General features: G+C 35.7%; 2 protein-coding genes across 5 annotated transcripts in view; one reads left to right on the top strand and one right to left on the bottom strand.

Moving 5' to 3' along the window:
- On the top strand, positions 1-6678 carry prrt1b (proline rich transmembrane protein 1B). Its single transcript, XM_084087200.1, has 4 exons — positions 1-149; positions 1702-2285; positions 5196-5324; positions 5410-6678. Exons 1-4 carry the CDS (start codon positions 140-142, stop codon positions 5554-5556), a joined length of 870 nt encoding a protein of 289 aa, XP_083943326.1. The 5' UTR covers positions 1-139; the 3' UTR covers positions 5557-6678.
- The window catches only part of sh3glb2a (SH3-domain GRB2-like endophilin B2a), a 22631-nt gene continuing 15698 nt past the window's right edge, over positions 6668-13600 (bottom strand). For 2 of the 4 annotated variants that reach the window (XM_084087198.1, XM_084087196.1), the window contains 4 exons: positions 11358-11458; positions 10039-10053; positions 9740-9950; positions 6668-8319 (listed from right to left, as the gene is read on the bottom strand). In XM_084087198.1, the coding sequence (XP_083943324.1) occupies positions 8212-8319; positions 9740-9950; positions 10039-10053; positions 11358-11458 (435 nt within the window). In that variant the 3' untranslated portion in view covers positions 6668-8211. The remainder of the gene's footprint in view (positions 8320-9739; positions 9951-10038; positions 10054-11357; positions 11459-13600) is intronic. The other 2 variants (XM_084087199.1, XM_084087197.1) reach the window with 1 other exon arrangement.

A 13600-nucleotide genomic window follows, 5' to 3' on the forward strand; every position in this document is an offset into this window, starting at 1 on the left:
GATACTGTTCAGAGAGAGAGAGAGAGACACACACACACACACACAGCTACTTCACTCATCTCACCTGAACATCCACACACTCCCGCTGGATATTTCCCACAGGATTATTCTGCTTCTCGGTGAGCTCTGACCGTCGCTGATGGACACAGGTAAAATCATCACACTTTATCATTTACACTTTCAGTCCAGACCAGACTTCTGGAAACTTCTGTTCATCGTCATATCAGAACACTGCGAGGCTGGAGAGCGTCCAAGAGAGTTAGTTGCGTAAATCTGTTTATAAAACACACACAGACTAAACGGAAAACAAGAGTTTTGATAAGAGATCAAGAGATCATTTTATGAACCAAAAGAACATTAAAGAAAACCTACAAACAATCTTAATGTTGGGTAAAACTTTAGTTAATGCATTAGTTAACATTAACAATGAGCACTATGCTATTACAGCATTTATTAACCTTTGTTAATGTTAGATTATAAAAAATACAATTGTTCATTGTTAATGTCAGCTCACAGTGCATTAACTTATTAACTAGCCGAGAAGAAGAGCCTTGAGAGTTCACACTGACTAACAAGCTCAGTGAAACAGTTCTTCATCTGAAGAACAGAAACGGGTCACCTGATCAAACATTTCCATTTCTGAGGGTTTAAAGGGGCTTGTGTGTCAGCTCTGAATAATTCAGGGGCTGTTTTGAGGTGAAGGTTTCTCCACGAGACTGACGTTTCAGGTAACTCTCAGGTGGAAGATTACAGGTCGTGTGTGTAGCATCTAAACTAAAAGACAAGAGCAACTAGATTTGTGTATTGTCTAAAGAAAACAGCCAATGCCAAAGCACTCTCGTGCATTCCTCAAACTTTCATTGAGTCAGAATTTGATACGTTGCGGTCGTTGAAAGTTTTGGGTCCGTCTTTTTTTTTTTTTTAAGCAATTCATACTTTTATTCATCAATGATGCATTAAATTGATCATAATGTTACAAAAGATTTCCATTTTGAACTTTTGAACATTTTGAACTTTTGATTCATCAAAGAATCCTGAAAAATAACATTTATCACGGATTCCATCCAAAATATGAAGCAGCACAACTGTTTTCAACATTAATAATAATAAATGGGGGGTATTACTTTACAACAAGGTCTCGTTTGTTAACAGCAGTTAATGCATTAGCAAACATGAAATAATGAGCAATATTTTAATATAAGCATTTATTAATCTGTTAATATTAGTTAGTAAAATTCTTACTGTTCATTGTTTTTTCATGTTAACCGTTAACAAATATAACTTTGAATTTTAAAAATGTATTAGTAAATGTTGAAATTATCACTGACTAAGATTAATAAATGCCGTAGAAGTATTGTGTATTGTTAGTTCATGTTAACTAATAATGTTAACAATTGAGATTTTCAATGAAATATTTTTCGAGTAGCAAATCAGCATGATTTCTGAAGGATCATATGACTCTGAAGAGTAATGATGTAGAAAATTCAGCTTTGATCACAGGAATAAATTATATTTTACTATATTATTACATAGAAAACAGTTATATTTCACTGTTTGACTGTATTTTTGATCAAATAAATGCAGCCTTGATGAGCAGAAGAGAACATTAAAGAGAACGTACTGACCCCAAACTTTTTAACAGTGGTGTAATATAAAGTAAATCTGAAAATAACATCACATTTAACCTCTTTCGTTCATCAGCCACTCCTCCGAACTTCCCCGATGATCCACGACGGCTTCATCAAAGGCCTCCTGGGCTCCAAGAAACTCCTGATTCATCCACACAGCGAGAGCCCACAATCCTTCCCAGCGTTCCTGCATACGACTCGATCAGCATCCTCACCGCCGGCCCTACAAACGACACGGACAGCATCCAGACGGGACACCCGGTGACCGACGGAGACAGCATCCAGACGGGACTCCCCGCGTACGACACCGACAGCAACCAAACGGCCCATCTGGCGTACGAGACGGACAGCAACCGGACCCTGAACCCAGCGTTCGACACGGACAGCACACACACACTCCACCCCGTGTACACACTGGACAGGGGGACCATGGAGGGAGTCCCGGGGCCTCCTGGAGGAGACGGTCCGACCTCCAGCATCTCACTGACCCCGCCTCCATACACCCCGCCGGATCCGAAAACAGCCTACCTCATGTTCCCCTCACCAATGACACATTACCCCAACCAGCCCGTCATCACATGTCAACCGGGAGCCAATCCACCGGCTTTCTACCAGCCCTCCTTCCTCCCACCCGCCACATACCCGTCCTACACTATAGTAAGATCACGCTTTATCTCCAAACTCTAGGGATGCACCGATATGAAAATGTTGTCTGATACCGATAACCGATAATTCTTTATATTTGAAAGCCGATAACCAATATATTGGCCGATAAACCTTAATCCAAATTATTCTATGTATATATTTTTGAGAGCCTGATTACAAACACAAATCTCACCATTAAAAACCATGTCCCAAACACACAATTATAATTTTTTCATTATAACTTTATGTAGCCTATATACACTGGACTTAACTATATGTGACCCTGTCACATGGGTCAAGTTTTTTTAATTGAGATTTATACATCATAGGAAAGCTGATAAATAATCTTTCCATTGATGTATGGTTTGTTAGGATAGGACAATATTTGGCTGAGATACAACTATTAGAAAATCTGGAATCTGAGGGTGCAAAAAAAATCAAAACATTGAGAAAATCTCCTTTAAAGTTGTTCATTTATGTTCGCGATTGTGCAGCATTCACTCACAAAAATACATGTTTTATATCGTTAGCCTCATAGCATAATTGTCTTTTTTAAATAGGACAAAATATCCTCATGAAAAATGATCTTTACTTAATATCATAATGATTTTTGGCATAAAAGAAAAATCTATTTTTGACACATACAATGTATTTTTGGCTATTGCCACAAATATCCCCATGCGACATGTGACTGGTTTTGTGATCCAGGGTCACATATTTTCCTTTTTTGAAGTGATTCCAATCATATTTCAAGTGATTTAAAACCATCATGGCTAACAGTGCGCATCTGAAGTGTCTCAGCTGAAGGAAATAATACATTATTTATTGGCTTTAATATATTGGCCAAATTTTCTCATCGGCCCGATAATGATAACATTAAAAATGAATACCGATATGGTGGCCGATATATCGTGCATCCCCACTAAACTCATAGACCAGGCTTAAGCTAGTCCCAGACTAAAATGCATGTTCTGGTTGTTTTAACTGAAAGCAACTTGCATTGCCATTGTTTTGTCTGAAGATGCACATCAGTAATATATTTTTCTTTTTCTAAGATGTTTATAAAAGCTACTTAAATGTCTAAATTGAACTAATGCCTAATCCTGGCTTAACCTAAACCCTGTTTGTTAAACCAAGCCATAAAGTCATTTGATGTCTAATAAAAAGCTCTTGTCGCGTGACCCAAATATTTAGCCCTAAATCTAATATTTATATGTATTTAAATTGCATATAAAATTCCCATGCGTTTGGAATACACAGTTTTAGCATAAACTAATAAAGTGTCTGTGATGCAAATGTGCAATGCACTCAAGAAAAAACATGGCATTGTTTATCATTAACTATATTAGCATCTATTTGAGTTCATTTAAATCATATTTTCAAAATGCATTTATTCATATAACTCCGAATCAGCATAAATCTGTTCATTTTTGAAAACTATTACATTTATACAGTTAAAAAGCATGTGAGATTGAAACAAAATGCAGCAACTGTTTAAATTTAGCTAAATAAGTTTAGGGAACATGTGAGCATCAATCCTCCTTGGTTTTCACAGTGCATTATGGGACTTTTAGTGAGCGAACATTTAATTTCATGTATGTTTGAACCAGCTTGCATTGAATATAAGCAAGTTCGTTCATGTTTATCAAAACTGCCTTATGTGCTACTGAGTTGCATACAAATAGTTTTTATTTGAGTGTAATTATTATATCTGAAAATAAATAGCAGTTGAATATATTAGCACTGTTGTTAATTTTAACCTCTAATATTACAGTAATGTACCAAATGAGAGGGTTCCCTGTAGGGTTTACAGCATTAGTTGTGGTTTTTAAGGGATAAAATAAGAAAAACAAAGCTCTCAGTATCAGCAGATATCATTCTGAATAACCGGCTATCGGGATTAGCTGAGAAATCAGTGCATCTCTACATGTTTATGTTCACATAATACTAAATGAGTAAGACCACAAGACAGGTGAAACTCGAAAAATTTGAATATCGTGCAAAAGTTCATGTATTTCAGTAATATAACTTAAAAGGTGAAACGAATATATTATATAGACTCATTACATGCAAAGTGAGATATTTCACGCCTTTATTTGTTATAATTTTGATGATTATGGCCTATGAACATTTAAAACATTTCTGAGATTTTGAATTTAGGGTTTGCATAAGCTGTAAGCCATAATCATCAAAATTATAACAAATAAAGGCTTGAAATATCTCACTTTGCATGTAATGAGCCTATATAATATATTAGTTTCACCTTGAATTACTTTGAATTACTGAAATAAATGAACTTTTGCACGATATTCTAATTTTTCGAGTTTCACCTGTAGGTTAACAGTACATTTACATTTAACAGTAAGGTTCCATTTGTTAACATGAACTAATAACAAAAATCCATCTAAAGCATTTATTAATCTTAGTTAATGTTGATTTCAATAATGGACCTTATTGTAAAGTGTTACCGTTGTCTCTTTGAACAAAATCTTTAAATTCAGGTGTAACACTTTACCATAAGGTTCATTAGCTAATGTATTAACTAACATGAACTATGAGCAATACATTTGTTACAGTATTTATTAATCTTTGTTAAATGTTAGTTACAGCTGTTCATTGTTTGTTCATGTTAGTTCACAGTGCCTTAACTAATGTTAACAAATACAACCTTTGCTTTTAATAACGTATTAGTAAATGTTGAAATTAATATTAACCAAGATTAATTAATGCTGAAGAAGAATTGTTCATTCTTAGTTCATGGTAGTTAACTAATGAACCTGATAGTAAAGTGTTACCAATTCAGGTTATTCTTGGTTATAAGTAAACCATGAGTCACTTTGGATAAAAAGCATCAACCAAATGACTAATGATTAGGTCTGGAGCCTCAGGTCTAGTGATTGTTTATTCGTGGATGTATTTCAGTACATGAACGGGCCGGCGCTGGGAGAGGAGCAGCCGCCCGTACCCAAAGATTACCTGGTGGAGTCTCTGCTGGTGACCATCTTCTGCTGCATCATGAGCGGCCTCGTCGCGGTCATGTACTCGTATGAGGTCAGCACCTGAAACACACTGCAGGATGAGTACAAACACACACACACACCATATTCATGAATCCTGACCTCTGACCTCTCTGCAGACGCGTGCCGCGCTGGCCAGGGGTGATATCCGTGAAGCTGAGAAAACGTCCCAGAAGGCTCGTCTGCTCATCATGTTCAGTTTGATGTTCGGCATATTTGTTTTTGTGGCCTGGATTATTTATGTGGTGATAATTCTTTGTGTATAGAAACTACCGACAGATAAAACATTTATTACATAATCAACCGTTCAAAAGTTTGGAGTTGGTAAGAATTTGTTGTTTTTTAAAGACGTCTCGTTCTGCTCACCAAGCCTGTGTTTATTTGATCAAAAATACAGTAAAAACAGTGAAATATTATTACAATTCATAATAGCTGTTTTCTATGTGAATATATTTTCAAATGTAATTAATATCCTGTGATCAAAGCTGAGTCATTACTCCAGTCTTCAGTGTCACATGATCCTTCAGAAATCACTCTAATTTGATGATTTGATGCTCAAGAAACATTTATGATTATTATCAATGTTGCTTCATATTTAGTTTTTCAGGCTTTCAAAAGAACAGTATTTATTTGAAATAGAAAAGTTTGTAACATTATAAATGTTTTGATGCATTCTTGCTGGATAAAAGTATTAATTTATTTTAACATATCTCACTGAACGGTAGTGTAACAGCGGAGAAGAAATTAGTTTTACAGCACGGAGAAGTCGTTTGAACGTGTCACTTCTCATTCTATACTATTATTCTCAAATGTGGAAAATTGTAATAATCACGTCATTAAAACGCTGAAATAACACTAATAAAGTGCATCTGAAAACGGCGTCCAAACGTTTGACACAGAAAACCGAATCTCCTGTATTTAGAAGTGATTTCCCATGTTGTGTGAGATTTAAACACTGAAGTCTTGCATTGTAAACAGATTTAACCTTGACTTCATTGTATCAAAGTGTATTATACTGTAGCATTTCAAGTTTCAGAAGCAAATCATTGATAGAGTTTGTATTTACATTCAAAGGTCTTAAAGCAATGAAGTGACAACCAACTCTGAATATATAATTTCTTACTAGAATCGGAAATGAAACACCTTCCTGTCACTGGTAATAAACCTTGTGCCTTTGTTGACTTTATTACATGAAGACTACCGTCATCTATAATTGCTAACAAACAGATTTATGTGTACAGTCTCTCTGTGGTCATCTAAATATCTGTATATAAGCATTATTGTGTGACATTTATGTAGTCACACCATGCAGCACTCAGTTAAAAAAAGCTATTTATGTGTTTAAATGATCAATGAAGACCTTGAAAAAGATATATAATCAATAAAATGACTTTTATTACATTATTAAGCCTGATTCTCTCCGCATGGTTTGGAGAGCCCGCATTAAATACAGTAAAGAGCTGGAAAAACAAGAAGTGACCAACAGAGGGCAACCAAACTTGGCTTATGAATTTATGAATTCAGTTTTGGCCATTATACATAAACCGAAGTGTGATTTGCAATAAAAATAAAATAATAAAATGATCAGAAATCGAATAATACAATAAATACTGCACACCGAACACAATATCTAAATAACGTCACAATATCTAAAATGTTTAGCTGCACTTTGGCACTAAAAATGTAAATAAATAAATAAATAAACAGGAAGTAAGCTATGAAGCCAAACTCTAAATACAGAAAGGTCTGAAATAAATTTAAAATAAATACATTGATAGGCATCATATAAAACTGGTCGTGCAGTGCAGTGGGTTCATAAATCAATCAAGTATGGTTTTAATCAACAGAGCAAACTTGGGTTTCGGAAACTATATTGTTAGATAAACAAAATGATCATTAATATAATTACATCAGTCAGAATAGTTTGAATTGTTAAAAGAACAATGGAATGTGGCGACAGCACTTTTCAAAACAATAATAGTTACAATACATTTCTGTAAATCATGTCAAATTGGGCCTTAAAATTGAGATGCTTAATTTGTTTACATTTTGTCTAATTAAAAGAGATTAAAAAACACTTAAGTGGCACATACAGTGGCAGATTTTCTGAGCGGCTATTAGTGTCAGCTCCATCATGCATGAAAAACAAGAATTTAAGGCTGGAGATCAACATTCATATTCCGGACACTGCTGGAATATTTAGTTTGACGTTGTTTGCAGTGATGAACGTCTTTATGAGACGCAGTTAAGGCTGTGTTTCAGTTAGGCTTTATGGAGGTCATACGAAACTAACTCAGTGCAAACGTGTTAGTGCTTAGACGGTGTAGATAAACATTTAGATTGGAGCTTAGACCAGTGGTCAGCTTCAGGAGAACCTGAATAAAGATTATTCACTATATTAAAGGCAGAAAAGACATTCTGACTGACCACAGAACAGTTTCCAGTGCAGAAAACAGGCACATACATGCATGTGCTCGTAATGAATGTTTCAGGCATTTGTGAATGAATTGTTCGTTTTGTAATGGTGAATATTTGTGTGTTAGTCTGAAATTTAAAAAGAATTATAATGTTTATGAATTATAATGCTGACTAATACCTTGGGTATTAACATCATTTAATAATTCATAAGGGTTTGATGTTCGGTATTAAAAAAAGAAGGACGGATTATAATCTTACTGTGATGCCCTGATTTCCACTCAATATTCATGTTAAAACTGTCAGAGACACCGTGAACATCTTAAATATTAAAATCAAACAGAAATAAAGCCCCCTGACATGCATGTAAACATACAATAGTTTGCTTTTCGGTAAATAAACCCACGCATGGGTCGATCTCATAAGCGTCCATGATTCAGTTTGGGTGTTAAAGCTGGAAACTGTGTGTCAAGACGTGGAAGAGTGTGTGTTTGTCTCTCGCCTCTTTAGCTCAACAGCTCCAGATATGTAACAGGCACCTTCCCCTTCTGGTTTCCTCTCTCTCCGATCAGCCAATCAGAGTCCATTCCAGGCACTGTGTACACTGTGATGAGCTGATCGTCCAATCAGACGATGGAGAAAAACATTTCATCAGTTTAGAGTCTAAATGCCTTTTAACTAAATAGAAGGGCTGAGGGATTTAATGAACATTCTAATATTCAACAATATTCAAATGTCTGTTTTTTATTATATTCACAATGTTTAATTTTGTCACCAGCAAAATAATTGTGAATATATTAGGGATGCACCAATATGAACATTTTGGCCGATACTGATAACCGATAATAATTTATATTTAAAAGCCGATAACCAATATATTGGCCGATAAATCTAAATCCAAATTTTTATATAATTTTTGAGAGTCTGGATATAAAAACAAAAGTGTCACCATTAAAATCCATGTCCCAAAAACACAATTACAGTGATGTTCTCATGATAATTTTATGTAGCCGATATGACAGACTTGTGCTGCACATGTTGCTCGTAAATGTATTTTTCCTTTTTGAAGTGATTCCAATCATATTTCAAGCAATACAAAACCATCAGTGTGCATCTGAAGTCTCAGCTGAAGGAAATAATACATTATTTATGTATTTATGCTTTAATATCTCAGCCAAATATTGGACCGATAACGTTAACATCAAATGGAACATTATCGGCCAATCCCGATATGGTGGCCGATATATAGTGCATCCCTAGAATATATCTTAATAATTAATAACACCAACTGTAAAGTATATTATCACTGAGTAATATATACAAAATGTGATACATTTAGTAGATCCAACTTTACCTGCGTACATACAGTACTCACGTAAAGCAACATACAGTATATAGCACATCTCAGATGCGTGATTGTTTATTTCATCTGAAAAATGTAAACTGTACTATTGCACAGCTCTAAATATAAAGTTTGATGTATAATATATCCAGGTTTATCAGGTTTATTAAAGTGATATATAAGATATAGCAAATCTCAACTGCTATATTATAACTATATTATCGCCCAGCTCTTTATATAAAGTTGAATATACAGTATAAGTATGTCCATCTTTATCTGCATGCATACAGTATACTTGCACAGGACGATATAAACTTGAATCGTTGCGAAATGTAAACTATATTATCACCCATCTGCTAAATGTGACTATAATGCATTAGAATATTAAGACATTATCATCATGATTTTCTGTAAAGTTGCTTTGAAACAATATGTATTGTGAAAAGTGCAATTTTAATGCATTTAACTTGACTGAATTAACCAAACCTATTAATATTAATAGCCAATATAAACTATAATGCCTATAATGCATTACATCTCTGTAATGCAGGAAATTCAGTGAGAAATAATTTAGGGGGCGGGACTTGAGGATACAGTTTATGCAGTGATATTTTTTAAGAGATTACATAAAACCTTGGTTATCTTTGGACATTATCATGAGCTTGAACATCTTCCAGCAAACGCCTGCTCACCTCATCAGCCATCAGCGAGAGCTCACTGGAATCTCCAGCATCGTAGGCATACAGGACTTTGGCCTTGCGTGTGCCGCTGGCGGGCGGCTGCACTTCTTCGATCTGAAGAGCGTCTGTGTCTGGAGATGGAGAGTGTAGAGGCAGGACGGCGGACGGGTCTGTGGGGCTGCCGACACCGGGGGAGATCACCTCCAGTGAGTCGGGGCATCCTCTGAAACACAGAAGATGGACGGAGGAGACGCTATGAGGACTCTGCTGACTCATGTGTGCACTGATAAGACGACAAACTCAAAACTCACATGTCTCCGCTGGAACTGTGAGCAGACGATGGGAAAAGTAAAACAATCATTTAGAATAATGTCATGTAATGAAGGTACACCAAGTCATATTTTCCACTGTAAAGATTTCCTTTTTAAGAAATCTTGGTCACACTTTAGTTTAGGGTCCAATTCTCACTATTAACTAGTTGCTTATTAGCATGCATATAACTAGAATATTGGCTGTTTATTAGTACTTATAAAGCACATATACTAATGCCTTATTCTGCATGACCTTATTCTACATCCCTTAATCCTCCCAATTCCTAAACTTAACAACTACCTCACTATCTATTAATAAGCAGTAATCAGGAGTTTATTGAGGTAAAAGTCATAGTTAATCCTGAGAATTGGACCTTAAACTGAAGTGTGACCAAAATATTTGCACTTTACAATAAGGTTCCATTTGTTAACTATATTAGTGCACATATTTTGCTCTTTTAAAGGTTCCTAATTTAGTTTTTTTGGTCTCCTACAGTAGGTTTACATGCATCTAAGGTAAAGGAAGAAAAAAAAGATTTAATTTTCTCATAATCTACATAGCAGCATCATCTCTTTTCTCACAGTGCAGAGAAACACAGCCCCTCTTTTCCTCAAGCCTGCTCCGCTCTGACTGGTCAGATGGTCCAGTTAGTTGTGATTGGTCGATCGCTTACAGCGCGTGCAGAAAACCAAACAGCCATTACCATATCCGAATTTCAGCTCCAGATCTTCCTCAGCACTTCGCACACAGTGCAGCCAATAGACGAGCATTATGCAAACGTGTTACAAACCTACATGCGTTCATGCAGGAAGTGAGACTGAATTACTGACGACTCGTTTCAGTTCAGAATCACTTCTTTCTTTTTGGGAGACAAAAACTCTATTTATCTGCACTTTGATCTGTGAAACTATGCAGAGCTTTTACTTTCACAAACAGCTCTTTTACACACTACATGAAAGGTAACGTGAAAAAACATAATATAATACATAATAATTTTTTTATTTTTTTTACTTTTATTATTATTATTATTATTTTATCTACATGTATTCATTTCAGATCATGTTCATTTTAACATTTACTAACGTTTTTAAATTAAAAGCGGTCTCTGTTGACATTAGTTAACGCACAGTGAACTAACATAAATAAACAACGAACAATTGTATTTCTATTAACAAGTAAGAAATATATTGCTCATGTTAGCTAATGAGACCTAATTGTAGTGTTACCATTTAATGTTATATTTTTAGGACTGTTGAGTTTCAATGACCGTTTTTGATTTTGTGCATGCTAAACATCATTAAGTATTAGATTTGCTCACCTGCCCAGCTCTCTGTGCAGCTCCTGCATGTATTTGTGGCACTGGTTGTAATACACCGTCTGCGCTTCCACAAACTCACACAGGCAGCGCAGATGATTCACCTGTGCAGACACAAAAGACCTCATTAAACTGTGCAAACACAGACTGCACTTCATTTGTTTGCATAAGGATAATAGATATTTAAGCTTGTTGTCAGAGTCTTTTGAAATATGATTATTATAGCCATTACTGCGTGATGTTTTGAGTTTCAAAGAGTGCATATTTTGAGAGGTTATTAAGAAAGCCTTTAAGCCAATCCTGGCAATGAGGGCTATCCGTTTAAAGTGTCTTGTTTAACGTTAAACTGTTCAAACAAACACTTCTGATCAGGTGTGTGTAGGGTTGGATATCGTTTGAATCTTAGTGATTCTGATTCTTATTGATTTCCAGTTTCGATTCCCAAAAATTAAGCATGTTTTATTTTATTCACTTTTTGCACAAAACATTTTGTTGCAGCTGAATAAGAGCACTTACATGAGGAACTTTTGTCTATGGTTTTTAACAAAAATACCACAGCAAAAAACTAACTAATATAGATTTTAAAAATGATTAAAGACAATTAAAGAGTCAGGTTGGTCTAGTATTCAGGTACAGAAATTGAAATCAAATGAAATCAACTGTAAAATAACACAGCATATTCTTCAATTTATAAATAATACATAGACTTATTACAGTTACAAAAGTTGATTAACATTTGAAAGGATGCTGTCACTTTCAGACAGAATGCACAGACTCAATATACTGTTACACTCACTTTTTCCTTTCTCAACTGTTTAAAGGAGACATATCATGCTTTTAAATTGTTCCTTTTTACATATAAATCATACATTTGTAGTCTATATAAAGCGGAACTGCAATGCTTGGGTCTGAATTCCTCATTATTATAGCTCCACAAGCCCCTTTTCTACCCCTTTTCTGATGTGCGTCTGAGAGCAACTCGTTTTGGTGCGGTCTCTTTAAATACAAATGAGACACTTCATACCCCGCCCACACTCGGTTCAACTCCACCCCGTTCTGCCATTTTTGTAGTCTGATAGCAGAGATACGATTATCTAGCGGCACAGAAACTTTTTATTCACACGTTATTAACAAAATGTCAACAACGGAAGACTTGTCCAGCCAGCCTTACATGTTCGAGCCAGAGTCGGAGCCGGAGCGAGATGAAAATGAAGACGACGAACCTGTAGAACAACGTCTTCATATGGATGTATCGCAATGGTGTGTTACTGTATTTACACATGAAACTTTGGTCTTCCGACCTTTTACCACCGTGTCGATTTATTTTGATTAATATGTGCAAGACAGCGTCTAGTTTGGAGACGGTGAAGTCTTGTTTACACTTTCGCCTGGCTCTGAAGAGAGAGAGTGAGCGCGCGCGCGATCGGGTCTCTCTCTCTGCTCGTTCTTTCAGTTAAACATGCGGCCTGTCACAAGCGCGGCAGTTCATCTACATTAAACGGTGTAATGAAGCGTGTGGGTTACTACATCCAACAACCGAACATTTTAACTTACCCTCTCGTAACTTCTGCATCCTTTAGCTTGGACTACAAAATTGCAGCGAGAAATAAAAATGGCGGATTGCTCGAAGTGTTGGGCCGGAAGTCAATGTCCTTATTTGGCAGTTCCGCTGCAAATACTGTGACGTAATAGTTCAAAAAACGTCATAGATAACAGAAAAATCGGAACAGGTTGAAAAATATGACCAAAACAGAATATAAAGATATCAACGAAGCACCTGAAGAGAATAATTTCATATTTTCTGTACTTCTAAACACTCCAAATATACAACAAAATGCATTTAAGGGCTAAAAAAGTGCATTTGGCATGATATGTCCCCTTTAAGACAAACCCGACTGTATTTACAAAGATATTTTGACATAATTTTGAATTTGGCAGTTTAAGCTAAAAAAAACAGGTGAAAGAGAACTCAATTCAGTATTTATGCACTATATGAGAGGCCCTTTCGGTGAGTGCTTCAGATGTGCGCGGAGAGAAAACAGTGCATGAGTGCCGAATTGAGTTCTATTTCACATCTTCTTGCACTTGAATAGTTTAAAATCACATTAAAATGCGCACAAAGGAATCGATAAGCGGAATTAAACTTTTAATTCTATAACAAGTATCCGTTTCCAGACTCAATTTTCTATTCCCAGCACTATGTGTGTGTACTGTGTGTTAATGCAGCATGCAGTGTGTAAACACGA

This window comes from Abramis brama (genome assembly GCF_963993115.1).
Source record: "Abramis brama genome assembly, chromosome: 16".
NCBI lineage: Eukaryota > Metazoa > Chordata > Actinopteri > Cypriniformes > Leuciscidae > Abramis > Abramis brama.

Excerpts from the sequence above, each read along its gene's own strand:
- prrt1b (XM_084087200.1), top strand. Across the intron at positions 2,286-5,195 it reads CATACCCGTCCTACACTATA|TACATGAACGGGCCGGCGCT; the intron begins GTAAGATCACGC and ends GATGTATTTCAG. Across the intron at positions 5,325-5,409 it reads CGGTCATGTACTCGTATGAG|ACGCGTGCCGCGCTGGCCAG; the intron begins GTCAGCACCTGA and ends ACCTCTCTGCAG.